Source organism: Nelumbo nucifera, chromosome 2 (assembly GCF_055504915.1).
Source record: "Nelumbo nucifera cultivar China Antique chromosome 2, China Antique-T2T, whole genome shotgun sequence".
NCBI lineage: Eukaryota > Viridiplantae > Streptophyta > Magnoliopsida > Proteales > Nelumbonaceae > Nelumbo > Nelumbo nucifera.
The window spans coordinates 35,021,615-35,045,259 of NC_142650.1; the positions used below are offsets into that span (position 1 = coordinate 35,021,615).

General features: G+C 35.2%; 2 protein-coding genes across 2 annotated transcripts; one reads left to right on the top strand and one right to left on the bottom strand.

Annotated features, from left to right (window-relative positions):
- Positions 1–1,313: 1,313 nt before the first annotated feature.
- LOC104612307 (acidic endochitinase-like) lies at positions 1,314–2,319 on the bottom strand. Its single transcript, XM_010279693.3, has one exon. The coding sequence runs from the start codon at positions 2,280–2,282 to the stop codon at positions 1,410–1,412; it is 873 nt and encodes a 290-aa protein (XP_010277995.1). The 5' UTR covers positions 2,283–2,319; the 3' UTR covers positions 1,314–1,409.
- Positions 2,320–6,887: 4,568 nt separating this feature from the next.
- LOC104612373 (uncharacterized) lies at positions 6,888–7,277 on the top strand. Its single transcript, XM_010279766.1, has one exon. It carries the CDS (start codon positions 6,888–6,890, stop codon positions 7,275–7,277), a length of 390 nt encoding a protein of 129 aa, XP_010278068.1.
- Positions 7,278–23,645: the final 16,368 nt, after the last annotated feature.

Below are 23,645 nucleotides of genomic sequence, written 5' to 3' on the forward strand. Positions count from 1 at the left end.
TTAAATAACAAAACATTAAAAGTACCTAATAATTATCATTATGTAATAGTTTTGAAATAAATAAAATTTAAATTACGAAAAATTTTAACATTTAAATCACTAATATTTGAAATAAAGAAATATTTAACATAACTAAATTTTAAATATATTAAATAACATAATTATGTCATAAATTTTAAAAATCTTAATATGATGTGAATTAATCATAACTTCACATTTAACAAAATTAACAAAGAAATTATTTAAATAACTAAATTGTAAATTTTGAAATATTTAGAAATTTAATAACTAAATAATATTTAAATAACAAAAAATAGATTAAATAATGAAATTATGTAATAACTTTAAAAACTGTATTTAAACCACAAAAATAATTATTATATATTTAATAATATTTGATAATAAGAATATAAAATATAAATACTTTAAATTTTTTTAAATATTATTGAAGTAATGAAAAATATAATAAACAAATTTTAGTAATTATTTATTGTATTTTTATGATAAATACATTTTCAATAATCTCAACTCATTTCCTTCTGTTAATACTTTAATATCCAAAGGCCTTGCACAATTTCCTTTAAATGTAGTTGTGCCTACAGTTCCAACAGATCTAACTACCAGGTAAACCCATTAAATTTAGATCCATAATTTCATCCTGGAATTAGTTGAGACTTCATGGTGATCTTTGTTTCAGACCCGTACTACATGTGGTTTTTTAGTGTCGAAAAAATGAAAGAGGAGAGGAATAGGGGTGTTGATGAAGACTAAAGCCACTCTCTTATTGTCGAGTTGGGGCGAATTGGGGAAGAAGATAAATGGTTCTTTACTTTTTCCTTTTGACTAACTTTTTCATGTTTTTTTTGTATTAAGCAAGGGCCTCATAGTAAAGTTACATTTACTTTCATAGATAAAATTTATCCATCTTCTGGGTGGATAAGGAGAAACTTTTACAAAACATGATAAGACCATCTTGCCCATTTTAATATTTATCTTTTATAAATAGAAATGTCATTTTGTTATTTACCTGTGAATCTGGAAAATCGAAAAAACATGGATAAATGCACTGTTACAAATGAAGGAGGCCTAAGTTCCAAAAAATTATATTTTTGGCACATGTGACGGGTTCTGGTGCAAATTATAACGTGTTTCAATTTGATTGGTAGTGCACCCCACACACAAATCGAGTGCATGATATCCGGATTGTTGTGCGGAGAGAGAGAGAAAGAGATTGGAGTTCCCATGTGTACAAATACGGTATTGGTTTTTCATGTATATAGCAGTGCATAGTTCATGGAGATGGAGATCAGATGGGAACCAAGTGAAATGCAATTTATTTAGCGTGAGGTGAATAACACTAGAAAATCACCTCAACCGTATATATTTCTTCTTTATTTCATTTTCTGGCCTCAAACGCTGTTCTTGATAGAAGAACTATAACCGTTATCATAAAATTTAGACCACAGCATCACCCCTCCATACTTTGGGGAAGACCTGATTGAGGGAAGCACCTGAGACACCAGCGTAGCTGCCGGAATGAAGCCTCCGCCGGCCGCATTCGGAGAAGCAGGAAGTCCCAAGAAGATCTTACCAGCTCGAATAGAAGTCCACTGATTCCATGCACGTATGAGATTGTTGGCATTTCCAGAGTATTGACACGGGGGGTTGTTGTAGAACTGGACCCAGACATAATCGAAGAGGCCAGTGTTAAGGGCACCACCCAACCGAGCATCTGGAAAGGGGCACTGTGGAGCTGCACTCAAGTAAACCTTCCTTTGCCTGCTAAACCCATTGAGGCTCGTAGCAAGCACGTCCCAGTACTGAGTTCCACCACCTTCAATGTCGAAATCTATGCCATCTAAAACGGCACCGCCCAATGGACGGGAATTCGATTGTCCCCCTAAGAAGTTGTTCCAGAGGTAGTTGGCAACCTTCCGGGCATCTTCCGGCGAGGTAAGAGTGTAACTTCCGACGCCTCCTCCGAGGGAAAGCAGTACTTTGATGCCTCGACTCTGGCAAGCTCTTATATCATTGCTTAATCCGGTACAGCCGTTAATGCTTGGGTTACAATGGCCAGCTAAGTTCAGCTGGGGAGTCTGGCCATTGCCGAAGGTAACCAGGAAAGCTATGTTGACAAACTGATAGTTGCCTGTTGCACAAGTGTTGGCCAGGGTTCCCTCGCCTGAGTTTTGGCCCCAGTAGACGGCAATTCCTCCGGCTTGGGACCCTGCAACTAGAGCAAATAGGAAGAGAGAGAGCAATGGTAGTGATGATACTGCCATGTTTAGCTTCTGGGGTGAGTTCTAGCGAAGGTAGGTGCAGCCTTTTATAGGCGTAGAAGATATCTGTCGGGCTGCCAAGGTCCACACGGCTGTGGAAGAAATTGCAGTAGTCGCTTCTTCACGCTTGACTCTTGGGGAGCAACTAATCGAGCCATGGAGCATTAAAGAAGTCCAAGTGTTCACATTTCCATTAGACAATAGGAGATGATGATTGATACAGTTTTGTAGATAAAATTTCTCAAGTGCAAATGGGATTACGACAAATAAAGACAATGACCAAAGAAGAAAACAAATGACTTGATATATACATCCAAATGTAACTCTAGAGGAGACTTTAGTGCGATGCAAATATTCGTTGGTGTAAGTCTTCCACTTCAACATTCTAGAATGAAAAAGTAGTCCAAATTGTACACGCCATTAATTTATTTGTAGCTCATCTCCTCCCCTGAGATTGTACATGGATATTTGTGTATTTTGCCTTGGGGAAAAATAATATAAAGGTTCCTAATAGGTATATAACAGTTAGTTTGAAATACATTTGGTAAAGTGATAAATTAACTTTGCAAAAAACTAAAATGCCCCTCTCAACAACTATAAATGATTAGTTCAAAAGGGTATTTTGGTTAATTAAATAATATCCTCATATAAATACCCTTACCCTCATTCTTATCACAACAATGGTCATACTATGGCATACACTCTCATATTCTCTTAGTTTCTTACTCCCTAGTCCTTAATTCTTAAATTTATTTCAAGTTTCAACAAGGAGGCTGGATCAAGTGTCTCAAGTTAACAATTTAGAAGACTTAGAAACTTCATTAGTTGAGATCAAGTTGGGATGCTAAGTCAGTAGATTGGGTAAGTAGTAGTTAGTTTTCATTTTTTTTTCTAATTTTAAGGTTTTAATATTTCACATTTATTAAAATGGTTAGTTCTTCTCAAACTCCCTTTTCCTATGTTTTTGATGAGGTTCAATCACAAAATGATAGCATCAATATTGGTGCTAGTGATACTACAGATGAAGGTTCTCCTAGTGTACTAGGAGAGGCAAGAAAATACTAGTGAAGTTTGGAAAATGTTATTGTAGAAGTTAAGAGAAAGGGAATGAGAGTAGTTTGCCAAAAATGTAAAAGTGATTTTAGCTATCAGAGCAAAAGATGGCACCATCCATTTTGGTAGACACATGACATGACATTTGAGAAAAACTGATGAAGCAAATAAAACACAAATTGCACGTATTTTTTTGGTAATGTTCAATATTTACAAGAAAAAGTTGAGACAAGAATTAGTAAAATATATTGTACATACAAAACAACCATTTTTTATGTTTTGAAGATCCTAAGCCAAAAATATTTTTACATCAATTTGTAAATCCTCAATTTAAAAAAGTTTCTATAAATCCTAGGCCAAAAAGTTTCTATAAGTACTTTAAAAATGGAAACTATAAAATTATTTTATTCAAATAAATAAAATTTAATTTCTACTTTGTCAAATCTTAATTCTAAAATTACACTTACTTCTGATATTTGGACTTTCAAATATAGTATTAGTTATATTTGTTTCACTAGGCATTTTATTGATGAATCATGGCTTTTGCAAAAAAATAATTTTAAGTTTTACAAGACTTAATGGCCACATACTATCTCCATAATTGTTTTAAGTATTTTAAATACTTTACATATTTATTGTATTGAAAATAATTTTTTTTATATTAATTTTGATAAAGGTAGTAATAATGAATATACTATGAATATTTTAAAATCTCAATTAAAACTATTGTTAAATAAAAAATTATTTCATATTATATGTGCATGCCTTATTTTAAATTTCTGTATACATGAATCTTTAAATATTATTTCACCACACATTTCTAAAATTAGAAAGTCTTACGCATATTAGAATTTTTGGTACAAGAAAATAAGAATTTAATTATATGAGAAAAAAATTTAAAACACTTGTATTAGATGTTCAACATAGGTGGAATTTCACATTTTATTTATTAAACAGTTGCATCTCATTATATTAGTTAATGATAAAGTGCCCCATTACTTTATAATTAATGATTATTATAAAGCTGCAATTTGTATAAAAGATTTTTTACAACATTTTTATCATGCAACTAATTTATTTTTGGGTGTTTATATTAGTTAATCAATTTCATAGAATTATTAAATAACTTGTAACATATAGAAATGATCCAAAATTTAAAAATATTGTTGATGTAATGGAAATTAAATTTAAAAAAATATTGGAAAAGTATTCCTCCTTTGTATTGTTTATCTATAATATTAGATCATCGTATTAAAAAAGATATTAGTGTAGATGTTTTACTTAAATCTTATCATGAAATGTGCAAAGTGAAATTAGATTAATTAAAAAAAATGAAGTTAATAATTTATTATTTGAAATGTATAATTCAAATGAATTATTGTGAAATGGAAGAACTTGTACAAACATATCATCTTAAAGTATTTGTGGTGGTAGTGCAATATATAAAATTAGCAAAAAACAAATAACAATCAATGGGTTTTAGGGAAACTCAAAACCATGACATCTTCATTAAGTGAATTGAAGTAAGAGAACCATGACATCTTCAAGCATGCCAAGCCAATCATTGTCTAACCCTACCATAACTTTATTAGTATTTTTTTCTATAAATTTTTAAATGTGATTTAAATTAGTGAAAAAAACATTTGTAATAATTTATATTATTTTATATCATGTTTATTTATTTTTATAATTTCTTTAATTTTATAATTGTTAGATAGTTTTATATTAATTTTAAATGGATATTCATGGATATCCAATTTTTATTTATTATTTTTTAATTTTCACTTTTTTTATTTATTTCAAAAGAATTATTTTTATTGATTTAAAATTTATATTAGTAAAAAAATCATATTTTTATTTTTATTTCTTAGTGTATCAAATTTTAGTATATTTAAAAGTATAATATTTTATCAATAAAACAATTAATAATTATTTCATACTATAGTTAAATAATTTGTTTAATTATATGTAATTAATTTTTATTATTATTAAATGAAATGAAAATATATTATAAATATTTAATATTATGTTGGACTATTGTACAATGAACCGCTCTACCGTTGGAAACAACTCCAAATTTGGACTTTTCATTCACAACATACTAACAGTTATGATTCTCTTTGTTGCAGGCTTGTCGTAATCTGACCATTGATCTTATTCGGACCTATCCTATTCCTGGCCAACCGAAAATCTGAAACCTTGGTCTTGAAGTTATGATCCAGTAGAATGCTACTAGATTTGAAATTCTGGTGGTGGATAACAGCAGCTGGGGCTGCATGCTCATGGAGGAACTTAAGAGCTCTAGCTTACTCAAACTCAACTCTGATTTGATGACTGGTGATTAACTTGTTACTTGTTTCAGTTACAATAGCGAGGTAGAGGGGACAAAAGAAGGGAGAAGGATAGAAAGAAAGAAGGAGAGAAAGAATGATAGGGGTAGAAATAAAGAATGAAGCACTGGCGAACTGATATGGCTCCCCCCTTGTTCACTTACTGCAGAGAGATGGTAGTGAGAGAGAGAGAGAGAGAGAGAGGAAGGAGGATGAGAGAAGAAAGAGAAGGGGAAGAGAGAGTAGGAAAGGAGAAAAAAACACTCAAGGAACCTCGTTACACTGGTGGGATTGGTCATAGGATCCGCTTCGCACATTGCATTAATGTTCCAAGGTAAAATGTTGAAGTATTTTGTATTTTATGATGGGTTAAAAAATACTTGTCAAGGGTAAATATGATATTTAAAATGTAAATGCATTAATTACGTGTCAATTTTCCCTTATGAAAAGTCAACAAAAGGGAGGGATATATACATTTTTTTCAAACTACATACACTACAAAGGAGGTTTATATGTTTGTCAGAAAACTTGGGGAATTTTTTTTTTTTTTTTATATATATATATATATATATATATATATATATTACCAAAAAAATAAGTGATTTTCCGATAACAACCATAAAAAGTAAATAATTTTTTGCTACACCAAGGAATTTGCGAAAGAAAACTTCATTTTCCATTCGGTGTGCCTGACAAAGAGCAAATTTCGCGCTCCATACTTGGTCGTCGGAGCAGATTAGAAGGGACGTACGACCTTGTCAAAGACGGATCGATGATTGATTGATCGGTAATTCCGTGAAAATAGGTAAAAAAACGCATGATTTTCTGACCAGTCAGGTTCATCGGGTTAATTGGATGATATATTTAAGGGGAAGAGAGAAGATGGGGAAAAATCGTCACCCTCCCTCTAGTGTGGCCGGTTAGAGCACCCCTTCAGACAACGTAACTCAGGAGAGCCTGATATCAGTTTTTGAGTAATATCACTCTCTGATATCACATCCGAGCACGTCTCTCCTCTCCTTGAGTTAATAAATTTGAAGGGGGCTCTTCAATCGGCCATTTCTTTCTCTCAACGCTTTTTTTCTCTGATTCCTCAGACTCACTCTCAGGTATTCAGCGGCTTCATTTGTATCTTTCTGTCGCCTTGAATCCTTGTTCTATTCTCCCACCGAATAAACTCGAACTTAACCTGTCCGATCCGCTTCAAACTCGCAACCAAGAAATCATGGCTAAACTCACTAGACAACCGGCCAGCAGAATACGGTTCAGCGAGTTAGCCGGCGAGACGGCAGCAGAATGCATGGCGGTATGCTGCTGCTTCCCGTGTGGTGTGGTGGACATGTTGGTCCTGGCAGTGTACAGGGTACCGGCCGGTCTCTGCCGGAAAGCGATGAAGAAGAGAAGCCAACAAAGAAAGAAAGGGAGTCCGTTATCTCAGCAGCAGGTTTTCCCCTATGGGTGCGACGAAGCAGAGTTTGAGATACATATAGTGTCACAAATGGAATTGGATGAAATTGCAAAGACCAAGGAGGTTATTGAGCTGGATAAGGAGATGTGGGACAGGTTCTACGAGACTGGGTTCTGGAGGAGTCTTTCTCGTCTCGAGCGGGAGTAGCGACCAACGGTTATAACCGTCAGAAAACCGTTCAGAAAAGAAGAGAGAGAAGCTCTTTCGGTGATGTATAGAGACCAAGAAGTACTTAATTTACTTCTTGCTTCTTCTTTTTTTTACATTTTTTTAATTAAATTAAATGGGAGACGTGTGAGCAACCCTGTTTGTGTTCACATCCGTTTTTCCTTTTTTTTTTGTTTTTTTTTCCTTCTAGCATTCCAAAAAGGCTTTTTTTGACAATAAAGAGCAATGTAATTATGTAGAAAAAATATTACATTTGATGCGTTTCTAGCATTGCATGCAAGAGCCTCGTTTCTAGCAAAAGATGTTACATTTGCCACTCGTAATTCGTTGTATTGGGTGGGTTAAAAGATCCAAGGCACAAATCGTATGCAATTATTATGTTTTAATTATTAAATCATTTATCTATTTGTTTATTTATTTTAGTTTTATATACTGTAAAAATGTCAATATAGTCTTAAATTTTTAGACATTTGGCTTTTATATATTGTAAAAATGTCAATATGTTAATTAATTATTAATAGAAATATACAATATTAATTTAAAATAGGTATTTTGGGCCTACTATCACTTTGGTCCTCAAATTTCAAAATGTTCGAATCCAATACCTAAACTTCCAAAATATACCAATTTAGTCCCTATATATCGTTAATCATCCGTTAAGTGGCATATAAAAAGACACAAATGCCCTTCAAGTGTCATCTAACTTTCTTTATTAACTAGTTCTTCACACTAGTTCGAATACACGGAATATGATGCTGGAAAAGGAAATATTACCAGAAAACTGTTTGGAGAATGTCATACTCAATTTATTTTGTCAAAATCTGATCTGATAGAGTCCACAAGAAACAGATGAATAGTGTCTTATTTCAAAGGATAATTTTGACATTTTCAAAAGTTTGAAGTTGTAAATATCATCATATGATATGATAGAGATAACTGACAGCTAACGTTTTGAATTTCGGGGATCAAAGTGAGACTAGGCCCAAAGTATAGGGTACTAATCTGCAATTTTCCCTTTAAAATATACCAAATTTATTAGAGCTTTTAAGATACATATCATATGCAAATTCATAAATTCTAATTACTAAAAGAATTATTCAATTTTTATTATTTTATTTATGTATATTATCAAAAAAATTAAAAACATTTGTTTGATATAAATATAGACCAATAGATATGATAGACCATATCATCTATCGTTCATATTTAAAAAATACTAATTTTAGTGATAAATTACTATTAATTTTCTTTTTATTTGAATTATAAATGTGGTCCTTAATTTAAACCAATATTTTATTATCTTAACATATCATTGAAGGATGTTTTTAAATCTACATCTAACTGAACATAGTTAATTATGAAAATGATTAAATGGTAAAATTTGAAGGGTATAACTGTGATGTCAAAGACATGATAGTGTCAAAATTATAACCAATCAACTGGCATCATAAGAGTGGCAACCAATCAAACGGGTTGTATGCAATTCGTATTGATCATCAATAGGGATAGATGCAAATTGTTATATGCATATCGATTGGTTTCTATTATTGCTCCTTTGTATTGCTTAGATGTAATGTTAGAGCCTAAGATTAGAAAAAAAGGTATAGATATTTTGCATGAATCTTATCATGAATTTATGCAATATGATATTGGATATTTAATATATATATATATATATATATATATATAGAAGAATATAAACATACCATCTGAAAGAATTAGTGATGTGGTGGTAGTGAAATAGATAAAATTTAGTTATTAATAAGCAAAAATAGGCAACAGTTGGTTGCTTCCTCTTCATCATCAAGTGCATTTACTAAACTTCATTTTTATTTGCAAGCTAATTTTGCAAATTTTTTTTAACATTTAGGCAATTAAATAAATTTGATATTTTACCCTAGTAGAAAGAACATGGAAAACAATTACCCTTTTGCTTGTTGTCATAGCATATGATCTACTAATGTAGTACAAGAGGAGGCTAATAAGTTTTATGCAAGTTGGGATCACTACAAGATACATAAGAAGCAGAGATGACGACATTGACCCAACTTAGTAAATATTTATTGAGATAACATCAGTACGGAATTTCTATCTTAGTGCGTCTTTACCAAGTTAGTGTCAATTTCTATCTTAGTTCATATTTACCAAGTTAGTGTTACAATGGAATTTCCAAATTTGTCTTTAATTAGGATTTTCTTGTAGGAGGCATAAGGGTGTAAAGAAGTATATATAAAGAGTAGCTAAGCCAAAACTTGGTAGTTTGGATTAATTTTCTCTTAAGTATTCGGTAAAGAGTTGTTCTTTTTTATTTCGATTTTGGTTCTTCTATTTAAATCTTCTTTGAATATGATTTGTTTTTCAAATTGTTCCATTTGGTATTAGAGTCCAAGTTTGATCTTTCTATGGATTGTGGCTCGTAAGAAGAAACAAGTGGCTCACATCATGGAGTAGAAATTTAATAAGAAAATACAAGAAAGGTGATAGAGATGAGAAAACAAGTCAATGCACTTACTCAAGAGTTGAAATTGCTACATTCATGTTCTAAAACAAGGGATGGAAACTCCAACACAAGTGCATCCACTTGTTACTTTTCACCATCAAGGTAAGCAACCCAATTGGTTGTAGTTGCGGGTGGTGACTAGAGGCGGTGGGAAACGGGTCTCAAGATTGAGATCCTGAAGTTCCATAGTATGGCTCTAGAAGAATTCATGGCTGGCTCTTTGTGATGATAGACGAAGTCCTTGAATTCAAGGAAATTTTAGAATACAAGTTTGTTCCCTTAATAACCACTCGGTTTAAGATGTGCAACAGCATGGTGATATCAATTGAAGGTCATGCGACACAAAAGAGGCAAGAAAAATATTAGAACATGGAATAAACTTAAGATAATGATGAATTTAGGATTTTTACCCCATAATTATACTTGTTTGCTTTAGCAAGAATTGCAAAATCTAAAGTAAGGGACTGATACAATAGATGAATATACAAGAAAGTTTCACTTGTTAGTGGCCTAAAATGGGTTTATTGAAACCGATGACCAATTAGTGGCAAGGTACATTACTAGCTTGAGACCAGATATTCATGATGTATTGGAGTTATTTAACTATTATGACATATCTACTCATCAACATAGTTTAATCATAGAAAGGCCAAACAATGGGCCTAACCCTTTGGGTTGAGCCCAAGTTAGTGGACCAAACCAAAATCAAGTTGGTTCATCTAGGTTGAAATGCAATGAGTGTGGTGAACTGGGCCATAAGTCTATTGAATATGCAAGGAATGATAAAAAGAAAGGAGTGTTGTTTGTAGAAAATGAGGGGGGAATAATCCCAATGAGAAGCATGTGACTTCACCAGTGTTTAACTCCTATGACAATGAGACTTTAGAAGGTGAATTGGTGTATGGCGGTGTAAATGAAAAGGATGAATAAAAGGAATTGTTTAGAAATAGCATCTTCTACACCACCTGTACTATATGGGGCAAGATAACAAACCTCATGATTGATAGTGGGAGCTATGAAAATGTTGTGTCAAAAGAAATTGTCAACAAGCTAAATTTGAAAACCCAACAACATCTTCACCCATACATGTTTGCATGGTTGTAAAAGGAGAATGAGGTAAGAGTTACACAACAAAGTTTGGTGAGCTTTTCTATTAGCCAACACTATAGTGATTAAGCATGGTGTGATATTGTGTGCATGGATGCATGTCATCTACTACTTGGGTGACTATGGTAGTTTGATCATCATGTCTTACAAGGTGGATGGAAGAATACCTATTCTTTTGAGTTTAAGGGGAAAAGAATAACTCTTTGTCCTTCAAGATAGACAGCACCTAAGCCCAAACTTGGAAAGATTGTTAGTCTCTTTACCATGATTGAATTCTCAAATTCCTTGAAGGAGACGGATAATGTGTATGCAATAGTTAAAAAGGGCTTAAATTTAAGGACATGACAAGTCTAAGCATGAAATTGAAGAACTCTCGTGAAAAGGCCCATGACAATTTAGAAGCAATTAATATCAAATACAAAAAGCATGTTTATAAAAGGAGGGGAGTATTTGATGTAGGAGACTATGTCTTGATCATTTTAGTAGAGAACCGTTTACTAGTTGGACAATGTGGAAGGGTAGAACCAAGGAAGGTTGGACCGTGTGAGATGGTGGAAGTCATCAATGACAATACCTACATGTTAAAGCTCCCATCCATATACATACCCATGATATCTTCAATATCAAGCACTTGGTACCATATGTTGGTGATCACTCAAATGATGATTTAAATTTGACATCGGACTCTCTCCAACCTTGAGAAGATGATGCAGTACAGAATGAGACTAATAAGTTCCATGCAAGTTGGGATCACTACAAGACATGTAAGAAGCAGAGGTGATGCCACCGACCCAACATGATAAATATTTACTAAGATAGCATCATCACCGAATTTCTATCTTAGTTCGTATTTATCAAGTTAGTACCAATTTCTATTTTAGTTCGTATTTACCAAGTTAATGTTACAATGGAATTTCCGAATTTGTATTCAATTAGGACTTTTTTTTGAAAATATTTAGCTAGTTAAAGAGTAGCTAGGCCTAAATCTTGGTAGTTTTGGTTGATTTTCTCTTAAGTATTCAGTAAAGTATTGTTCCTCACAGAGCATTCCTCACACTGACTTCACAGCCACATCCGACCTTGTATTGGAAACATCACCCAGGAATAATAACATATAAGTATGAGAGATCGATGTTCCAGATGTGCAGCTGCAACATGCTATAAGGTCGGTGTGAGGAACAAATTTAGACTCGTGTGAAAAGGGATCTTACACATAGACAAAACCTTAGCTATAAAAGCCTAAAAATCATAACTATGATCCTACATTACGGTCTTGCTTTGGACAAGATAACCAATCAAAAGTGGAGCTAGGGATGAAGTTGGGCCAGGTTAGGTCGGATTGAGGTCAACTCAAGGTGTTGAACTCCCAATTTAGGATCGAGTTGGGTTCAAGTTGGGCTTGGGTTGGGTTTGGATTGGTCTTCGGTTGGTCATACTTCTCTACTTTTTACCAAATGTAATAATCTCCTAAACTTTTAAGGATTCATGTCATAACCATCATGCTTTATTAAAAAAGATACCTTTAAATTTAAAATTTTTGGCATTCAATATATATGAATCTATATATATACTAAAGTAATTGAACCAATGTCAGATGGCCTCTCCTTTCTCCCTTACCCCAACCAAGAGTTCTCACACCTCTTTGAAATAGGCTTCTTTGATCTTTCAAGAAGCTACATCATCACTCTCTTCTCCCTCTCTCATATTGGCATCTCAATCATGCTCGACCCACTTCACATTTCTTAATCGTGATAGGAGTCGTGACAGAGTATGAAAACATGGCCAACATGCCTCTTTATCATTTTCTACTCTTATTCAAATTAATTCATTCACTAATATTTGATCTTCTCCAGAAAAGAATTTCCTATAATTTGATTCATTAATTTTTCAAACTTTTTTTTTTGTCTTGCACGGAGTTCAACTTTTTTTAGTCATTTTGCACAGTATATTCATACATGAACAGGCCAAAACAGGGGAGATTGCTGTGACTTTTTTTTCAAACCATATCTACGTTTCTAATCAAGAAGTGGTTAATTGGAATACAGGAGCTTAGCCCTCGGTTGTTTTTGAGGTGTGACAAACTTCTGGAACAAAACAATCGAGAAAACCAACTCAATCCATTTATGAGACCTGACGACACACACACATATGGAGAAAGAGACAGAACATAAGATAACTGGGACCTGACATGTTAACCCGCGTGGTTGTTTTAACCGACTCTATTTCTTTGTTAGGGTGCACAACCTCTCCATCATTTTTGGGCAATCAGACTCAGTCGTCGGGCTTCTTTGTTTTTCTAGAGCAAATTTCTTAAAATACTGTTTAATTAATTGACAACTGTACCCTTTCTCACACTAGTTCTACCTTTAGCCTTAGCGTTCGTTAATGTTCTGTCAAAATGCGTACATATGCAATTCCACGCGATGTATAATTTTATTTTTTTAAAACCCATTCGTCCCACTTCTGTAAGTCTCCCATATTTCTAATGCCAGAGCTTTAGCATTTCAAAAACTACGGTTTTGACCCCAAAATCAATTATTTTCAGATCCCTCGGTATCCACCATTGGGCATGATCTTGCATGAAGCAAGCTTGAGGGATCTGGAGAATCGGCAACTAGAGGACTCACCGGAATGGAAACTGACGTAGGAGTTGGAGTGAGGGGGTGAGCCAATGGAGCTTTGGCTTCTATTTCAAACCGACTGCTGGAGGACTTAGGGGTATCCATGAAAAACCGAAAAACTGAACCGATCCGAAAAAATCGAACTGTAAAATGCGGTGAACTGAAACGATTGGTTCAGTTTTGGTTTGGAATTTTTGAAAAACCGAAGAATCGGTTTGGATTTTGGTTAACCTACAAAAAAATCGGCATTTAACCGAATCGACCGGTATATATATTTATATGTATATTATATATATTTTTAATATATGTCACATATTATCTATATATGATATATAAATATATATTCATTATATATATAAATATATACATATATTATATTTATAATAATCTACTTATAAATATATTATATATTATATATATATTTAAAATATTTATAATATATTATATATCATTTGTTATTTATAATATAATATTATACATATATTTATATAATATATATTATAAATATAAAAAACCAACAAACTGAATCGGTTAAAAACCGAAAATGGCGGACCACTTAACTAGTGGTATCGGTTCGGTTTTGGCTTGGAGAAATAGAAAAACCGGTGGTATTGATTAGTTTGCAAAATTTGTGCATGGTTCGATTAATCGAACTGTGGACACCCCCATGAGGATTCACAAGAATGGCGACTGATAGAGAGACGATGAGGAATAACGGGAATGTGACTGTAGAGGACAAGACAGCTTGAGTGAAGGAGTTCGGATCATCTGTCCCCGTCCAATACTATTCGACCACATCATGTTATCCCACTTATTTTGAAACTAATAGAATTAGGATGCTAACGGCCGGTGTGGACTTCAGATTTTATCAAAATTGTTTAACCCCTCCTCCCTTTTCATTCAATCATTCGATCATTCCCGCCCGAGTTCTCTTCTTCTCCCTCCCCTCTCCACCCACCACCCCTTCATCGTAAACGAAGCTACATCTGAGCCGCTGCAAATCTCTCTCTTCTCTTCTCCTCCCTCCCCACTGACACGTTGCATCGCAACGCGAATTGCAACCCTCTCCCATAGGAATCAACAACTGATGTGTTATCATCTAGGAAAGACATGGGTGCCTTAAAATTGAATGATGTCCTGGGCTTGAAGCCTCTTGAGTTGATGCAAGATAACGTAAACTTAGGAACAGTAGTTGAGCTTTCACAGTCGAGCTGAGATGTTGGTGTTTGATTCAGTTTTAGTAAGATTTCTATCAAACACTTGATCAATTCTTCTGAGAGTTTATTTGGCTTTTCCGTGTTAGTGTCCTCATATGCTAGAAGGCACTATTTTTGGCTTCTCACATTGCATCTTCTTGGTATTTCAGCAAATTCATCTGTTCCTGCACATGTGTAAGCAATTTTATAAGCAATGGAAAGTTGGAAACATAACTGATGGTAATTAATCTTCCATAAACGAGATATGAAGATATAACAATGCTAAGTTTGTAGGATCTAAACTTCAGCTTGGATTGGTTTTTTCATTTTTGGCATAAGATATCTGGTGGGTTCCCCCTCCACCGAGTTATGATAAAAGATTGAACAGAAAGTTGAGGATTGATAATGAATGCATCAACCTTATTCTATTTATAATGTGAGGAGTTATACAGCAGTAAGAAGTCCATCGAAGATGGAGATTTAAAGAGGTAAGAAGCTAAGAGGATTACAACAAGTTAGGAAAACAATTATCCTAAGGATCAAGGATAATTGTTATCATAAGAGTTAACGGAATTCTATAGTAGCAAGGAGATACACATGGAGGTGTATCTCCAATACACCCCCTCAAGCTCCATGCTCGTCGAGTACATGGAGCTTGTCTCGTAAGGAGTGGAAGCGATCATTAGTGAGGGGTTTAGTTAGTATGTTAGAAATCTGGTTGCCGGATGAAATAAACTGAACACATAACCAGCAAGAAAGAACTAGATCTCGTAGAAAATGGAAGTCAACATCGACGTTTCGAGTTCAAGCATGAAATACGAGATTGATAGCAAGATAGGTAGCACCAATGTTATCACACCAAATAGTAGGAGCTTCAGAGAGAGTGACACTGAGATCTCAGAGGAGAGAGAAGAAATGGCAAAGCCCCCTTTAGCTGTAGCTTGTTTGTAGGAACTCTAAGCAACTAGGTTTGGACCCAGATAAATGGCAAACCTCCCTGTAGACCACCAATCATCCGGACAACCGGCCGAATCTGTGTCAAAATATGCATGAAGAGAGAGAGAGAGAGAAAAAGAACCTCGAGACAAGTTCAGCCCATGCATGACAGTGTGTTTAAGATAACGTAAGATCTGATTAATCGCTGACGAATGTTCGTCTCTTAGAGGCTAAAGAAACTGAGATGCTTTTCTTATTACAAAGGAGATCTCCGGATGGGTGATGGCCACTATTGTAAGGCACCTATGATGCTTCTATACTCAGTAGGATCATCAAGAGGGTGGCCACTATATTGAGAGAGTTTAGTGTTGACCGCCATAAAAGAAGAGATGAGTTTAGCAAAACCCATATGAGCAAGCTGAAGTAAACCGGTGATAATGTCGAGAAAGAAGTTAGCAGGTCCCAGATCCTTGAGAGATAAATGACGAGAGATTTCCATAATGCAACTATTAATATCATTCTTAGAGTTTCCAACAAGCAACACATCGTCCACATATATGAGAAGATGGACTGTGATGGATTTCGAGCAATACACAAACAAGGAAGTATCAGCCATAGAAGCCCAAAAACCCATCTTGATCAGTTGACAAGTGAGATGAGAGTACCAGGCCCGAGGTGCTTGTCGAAGTCCATATAGAGCTTTGTTTAACTTGCATACATGATCTGGTTTGGAGGGATCTTCGAAGCCCTTGAGTTGTTTAACATATATGTCTTCTTGAAGTTCACCATTAAGAAAGTCATTGTCAAAATCAATTTGATGAATGCACCATTGTTGAGAGACCGCAAGAGAGAGAATGGTATGGATGGTTACCGGTTTCACAACCGGGTTGAATGTAGCAATGAAATCAACATTGGGAACTTGAGTAAACCCTTGTACAACCAAACGGGCCTTGTAGTGGTTAATGGTGCCATCGACCTTCCGTTTTACCTTATAGATCCATTTGGTTCCCACTACATGCATATGAGAGGAGTATGGTACAAGACTCCAAGTACCGTTATTGACAAGAGTGTTGAACTCTTTTGTCATACCCTCATGCCAATGAACAGATTTTACCACTTTGGAATAGCTGGATGGTTCAGCATTCCCATCATGTAATTGAGTCAACAACGACTGAGGTAAGGGATACTTGGTAGTTAGATGGGAGCGAGGAGGCAGAGATCCGTCCATAGACCGAGTAACCATAGTGTGTTGATGAGAAATTGCAGAATTTTGAGGTGTTATAGGAATAGTATTATCAAGAATATCATGAAGTGGACATGTGCCACGAGGTCCAATGTCGTGGGAGATGGACCCATTTGAAGGTGCCAAGGTACTACTAGGACTGTCAGGAGTCATGGAGTTTGAAGTAGATTCAATCCAAGGTAAAGATGATGGGACCAAGGATGGAGGTGTGCTGGGAGCTGCGTAGACAAAATGGGAGACTATAAATAAATTCTGGTTGGATGAACCGGATCTGATGTAGAGACAGAAGGTAGCCGACGAATTTATGTTCATCAAAAATCACATGGCATGAAATATATTCTCGTCCAGTAGAAGGATGTAGGCACCAATAACCTTTGTGCTTATCGCTGTAGCCAAGGAAGATGAATTGCTTTGAGCGACAGTCAAACTTGTGCCGGTTGTATGGTCGAAGCAATGAAAAGCAAGTGCGCCCAAAAGTTTTAAGGAATCGATAGTCCAGAGGAGACCCAAAAAGAACCTCAAAGGGATACTTGTCACAGAAAGTGCTAGTCGGAAGTCGGTTGATTAAATATATTGCTGTAAGGGTGGCATTCGCCTAGAAGGAAAAGGGGAGCGATGAGGAGGCTAGTAGAGACAAAGTAGCTTCAATTACGTGGCGATGTTTCCGTTCAACATTCCCGTTTTGTTCATGTGTCTGAGGGCAAGCGAGCCGATGAGTGATGCCGACGGAGTCCAAATATGTATAGAGTTTCCGATATTCTCCACCCCAATCAGATTGTAAGGCTTTGATTTTAGTATTGAATAAAACTTCAACATGACACTTAAATGACAAATATACTTCAAAAAAAGACCAAATATAACAGATAAAAAATAACTGTAGATGGGGGGGGGGGAGTGATAACCTATGACTTTTGCATACTTGACAGGATTCACAAACTATATTGGAGCTGAAATTAAGTTGACCTTCATATGGTAACCCGAACTGTGACACAACTTGCCTCAAAACTTGCATAGCTGGATGTCCAAGTCGCTTGTGCCAGCCATTGACAGAAACCCATTCACTGACTAAGGCTGAAGGCTTATTCATACTAGTCATGCTTCCTGAAAATTGATAGAGACCGTCTCTATTGGGTCATCATAGTAGTGTTTTCCCCATATAATCCTTCACAAGAAAACAAACACCATGAAATTGAAAATATAAATTGTTATGACAAGCAAATTTGTAATGCATAACAAATTTTTAGACAAATCTAGCACACGAAAAATATTGTTTAAAGCAAACTAATGAGTAGCAGTATTAATAGTTGATGAACCAATATGATTAATTGCCAAACTTGAACCATTTTTCACTTTATCTTGATCGGTTCCTCCATACTCAGACTGAATCAATAGATTCTCGATATCGGGTGTCATGTGATGCGTGACACCGCTATCTGGATACCAGGTTGGTTTGAAAGAAGAAGGGGTGGAAGTGGTGCTGATGTTGTAGGCAATTGGTTCCATCTCTTCATTCTTAAAATTTAGGTCATATCGCCAATGACATTTCACAGCCCCATGTCCCGGTTTATTGCATAGTTGATAGACAATGGAATTGGTGTGCCCTCTTCCTCCAATGTTTGTACGTTTGTTTGAAGAACCACGCCCCCACCTCTGCCATGATTATTCCCAGGAGCTGTGTATTGGATGTTTTTACTCAAATTTCTATTTTTGAAATTAGCAATATTTGTAGCGGAGGGGGGGTGTGGAGTCAATAGGAGTGGCGTTCTGTTCTAACCAGCCCTCATGGCCAAGAAGAATGCCTAAAACATCATCAACATCAAGGTCCTCTATATATGACCTATTAGTAATTGCAATCACAATAGATTCATATTCAGCTCCCAATCCACCAAGTATGTAAAGAGTTAAGCCACTAGTGTTAATGGGTTCAACAACTACAGACAAATTATCAGCTATAGATCTAGTTTTTCGAACATATTCAAAAATAGTCATACCTCATTTCTTGAGACTCTAGAGTTGTCTTCTATTCTGAAGCAATCTAGAGTGGGAATAGTTGGTGAAGGACTTGGCGAGAGCATTCCAAACATCGCGTGATGAATGATGTCCGATCACTTGCTCGAACGCATTCTCTGTGAGTTACGCAAAAATCCATGAAAGCACCAATTGATGTTTCTTAAACCAATATGAGTATGCTGGATTGAGAGTCACCTAAAAGCCTTCATTCGGATCTGGTATATGTTATGGTGGGGCAGCAATCGATCCGTCTACATACCCCATTAATTGGTTCGTGTAGAGAATCAACAGAAATTGGGCCTTCTAGAGCAAATAATTATCATTGCTAAGCTTGATAGGGAGATAATGTATTCCATTAGATTGGGTTGAGTTCGAACCTGAAGTGTTATTGATAACCGAGAGTTTTGAGAACCGGAACTGAAGCTGTTGGAATCCATGAGAGTCAAAGAAAGCTCTGATACCAAGTTATGATAAAAGATTGAACAAAAAGTTGAGGATCAATGATGAATGCAACGACCTCATTCTATTTATAATGTGAGGAGTTACACAATAGTAAGAAGTCCATCAAAGATGGAGCTTTACAGAGATAAGCAGCTAAGAGGATTCCAGCAAGTTAGGATAACAATTATTGTATGGACCAAGGATAATTGTTTTCCTAAGGATAAGAGTTAACAGAATTCTATAGCAGTAAGGAGATACACGTGGAGGTGTATCTCCAATACACTAGTATGGTGGGCCCAAGGCTCTGAATGTCATTCATGGTGCTAAAATATAAATCAAGCTCTATAATTGTAAGAGCTTACCATTTAAACTCGTGGAGTTCATGGTCTGGAATTTTGAAGCAAGAGCTAAAGAAGCTTTTAGTTGTTGGCTTTTATAATCTTCAGCATCATAGGGTGGAGGTATCGGTAATATTTCAATGTCTGCCAGCCCTTTAGGCTTTCTAACCCACAAACCAAATGTTTATCTTTTAGTTGTCTCCATCGACGCTGTTATACCCGCCGCAGTTCACATTCTCTGTTCTATTTTTTCCTTTTTTTTCCTTGCAACACGAATCGCAACCCTCTCTCATAGAGATCAACCACTGATGTGTTATCATCCAGGAAAGACATGGATTGCGATTAACGTTGCGACACAACATGTTGGTGGGGATGGAGGAGAAGAGAGAGAGAGAGAGAGATTTGCAGTGGATCAGATGTAACTTCATCTCCGATAAAGAGGCAGTGGATGGAGATGGAAGGGAGAAGAAGAGAACTCGGGCAGGAACGACCGAACAATGGAATGAAAAGGGATGAGGGGTTAAAAAAAATTGATAAAATCTGAAGTCCACACCGCCGTTAGCATCCTAATTCCGTTAGTTTCAAAATAAATAGGAGAACATGACGTGGTCGAATAGGGTAGGCTGAAAAAGGAGGAGATTACAAAATGGTTAAGAAAGCAGAAATTAAGAAGCAAGGGAGAGCAAAGAGGAGATTACATTCTATGCTCACCATTAACGACAATCGAAAAGACCCACAAACCTAGAAATCAAACCAACCCTCTCTATTCTTTTATTTTTCAGGTTGACACGGAAGATCTTCTATATCGATTTGTCAACTGCAAATACCTAGAAACCCAAAACTCTTTCATAGGCAGTGAAGAAAATTCACGGAAATATAGCTGTTGCCGAAAATTGCAACGGCAATAGTGTTTGATCTTAAACAAAGAAAAGAAAAACTAAAACCCAAAAAGAAGGAATGAAAGGGTTGTTCGGTGATGAAAGTAGAGAGAGAGAGGGGAATGATGCATTTGAGGAGATTCCAACCTGCTAGAGCGATGGTTTTGAGGGGAGATGAAGGTGTATTGAGGAACTTGAGAGCTTATCTTATCACGTATTTTCCAGTGAAATCAGAAGCACCTAGGATTATCAGATCATAGTCCTTGTTTATTCCAATGAAGCTTGGACAAAGAGTAGGTTAATCTGTAAGGAGGTGTGTGAGGAGGATTTCGTGAGCATACAACACCTGCACTGCAGTGTCGTTCAACCTCTATTTAAAGATAATTGCCAGTTCGCTTATTCTATGTGAAAGTAAAGAGGAAAAGGACAAAATAGAATGGTTGTGCATTCATTGCTTCAGGTTCTTAATGTCATTAAGGGTGGTTTAAAACAATCATTAAACAATTTATCAATTACCTAAACAGCAGGAATGGTTTAAGAAATTTGTCGTCCTTTTATTCTTAAACTCAGAGTCCCATTTATTATTGTTGGGGACGCTATGAGACGTCTTTTTGGGGTAGAATGGTTTGAAAATCTCACCCCCACCCAACATTCGGTTTTCCCACCACTATGTATAAGTTAAAACCAGCCCTGATTATTTTTTCAATCTCACACTCTCGGTCACCGTTTTTTCAATATCAAACTTCAGTCACGACCTATTATTGCCGGTGACTTTGTCCCACATCTTTTTGGGGTGAATTGGATATTATGATGCATGATTTGGTAGCTCCCTTGGGGGCTGATGACTCAGAAGTTGATTTTGATGGTTCTTTTGTCTGGGTCGAGCTGTGTTAAGCAAAGCTGGAGATGTCCGAGCTATATAACGGAGAGTTGTATTATTTTTTGAGAGACCTATAGGGAAACAATATTAGCCGAGCTGTGTTGGGTCAAGCTAGAGATTTTCGAGCTATATATTGGAGAGTTATGCAATTTTCTGAGAGACCTGTAGGGAAACAAGATTAGAGTGCCCGGGTTTCTTTACCCAAGGTGGACACTCCAATGCTTAAGTCAACGAATTGGAGATTTTTGAGAGAAGTAAAAGTAAGAGAGATAGAGAGTTGTGAAAACTAAATTGCACATACATTCTCTTAGGAAAATGGTGCCTTTATATAGGTGTGAGGGAATAGAGACCTCCTATAACGGGTCCCATATTCTCGTGAAGTCGTTTCTGCATAGTCAGCTGAATTATAACGTCGGTTATGTGATCTGTGCGGGCATTACAGCTCGCCCGAATAACTTTGGCACGGATAGGTCGGCCTAACGGTCGAGCATTATTACTCTAGAGAACTTGGTCTTGATAACAAATCTATGTAATAGGTCGGCGAGCATTCCTTGTAGGTCATCACTTATACCCTACTAGCTCAACCGATCCCAAAAGGAGGCCGTTCCTCAAGCGGAGGTCCTTTAGGTCGGCCATAGGCAAGGTGCTACTAGTCGACCTGTTGGGGTGATCTACATACTCAATGTCGAGGTGTTACTTGGATGCCATGTGTCTCCGAAGGTAGGTTGCCAGGTCGATGGAGGTAGGTCGCTAGTTCTCCAGTAGGTCTCCAAAGGTAGGCCGCCAGGTTGACGAAGGTAGGTCTCTAGAGGTAGGTTGTCGGGTCAGCGAAGGTAGGTCTCCAGTAGTTTTTTAAGCTAGAGGTAGGTCTCCATCATTTTGGCTAAAGCAAGCCATCACCTACATGGTGTCGGGGTGTCATCTAGCTATTTTGAGATGCTGCGTGTCATGATGTCAATGGAGGGCCAAATCTGCCCTCATCAGATATGAAGAACAATTAATAACTCACCCTAGAGTTGGTTATTTTCCCACTAGTCCACTACATCGAACAATGTTGTTTACATGTTCGGGTTAAGATGATGGTTGATTTGGGTCAAACTCTGGATAGTCCGACATGAATTCGACCCATTATAAACAAGAATATTTAAAATCAGTCTAGATTGGTTTTAACTACTAAACCACTCCGACTTCATATTCTAAAACCGGTCCAGACCATCGGTTCATAAATAATTTTTTACAATTTAAAACCAGCCCAGATTTCATATTGTAACTAATTATTATTTTTAGTAATTCAGTAATGTTAATATTTTTTATTCAAATTTTAATATTTTTTTGTCTTAGCTTCTATTTTTAGTTATTTTTAGAAATTAGTATTGTTAATAGTTACCTTTCCAATAATTATTATTTTTACTACTTCAATAAGTCATGAAACAAATTGATTATTTTTAATTTTAATTATAATATCAAAACAAAATATAACATTTCCAGTAATTAATATTAAAGCATATTGATTATTTAAAATTCTTAAACTAATTACCGAAAAATAATTACTATAATTATTTAATGAACGCTACTAAAATTTTGAAATGTGAAAATTCAAAATATATTCTTGAAAATTTCTGAAAATTCCGAGATATAGTGATAATAAATAATGAAATTATTTCTTAAATTAATTTTGAAAATACTAAATTTCAAATTAAATACAGAATAACTATTTTAAATTTTGAAAATACTGAAAATTATGAAATTATGAAATTCAGAATGTAACATTATTTCTTAAAATGAAAAATAATTAAATTCTAACCTAAAAAATCAAGATTTTGAATAATTATAAAAATAACTAAAAATTCTGAAAATTTCAAAAAATTACTTAAATTCAAAATAACTGCTGAGTAATTATTTTGGAATCTGAAAATTCAAAATAGTTACTCAAAATTCCGATAATTAGAGGTAATAATTAATGAAAATAATTACTTACAATAATTCTAAAATTTTTGAAAACTACCGAAATTCAAATTAACTACAGAATAATTATTTTGAAATTTGAAAATGAAGAAATTTTAGAAATTAAGATTTTAAAATAATTACTAAAAGTGCCAAGTAATTAATTTGATTTTAAAAAACAAGATATTGAATAATTACCAGATTAATTAAAAATTCATAAAATAATGAATGTTACTGAAATTCAAAATAATTA

Excerpts from the sequence above, each read along its gene's own strand:
- LOC104612307 (XM_010279693.3), bottom strand. The coding sequence starts at position 2,282 with ATGGCAGTATCATCACTACCATTGCTCTCTCTCTTCCTATTTGCTCTA.
- LOC104612373 (XM_010279766.1), top strand. The coding sequence starts at position 6,888 with ATGGCTAAACTCACTAGACAACCGGCCAGCAGAATACGGTTCAGCGAG.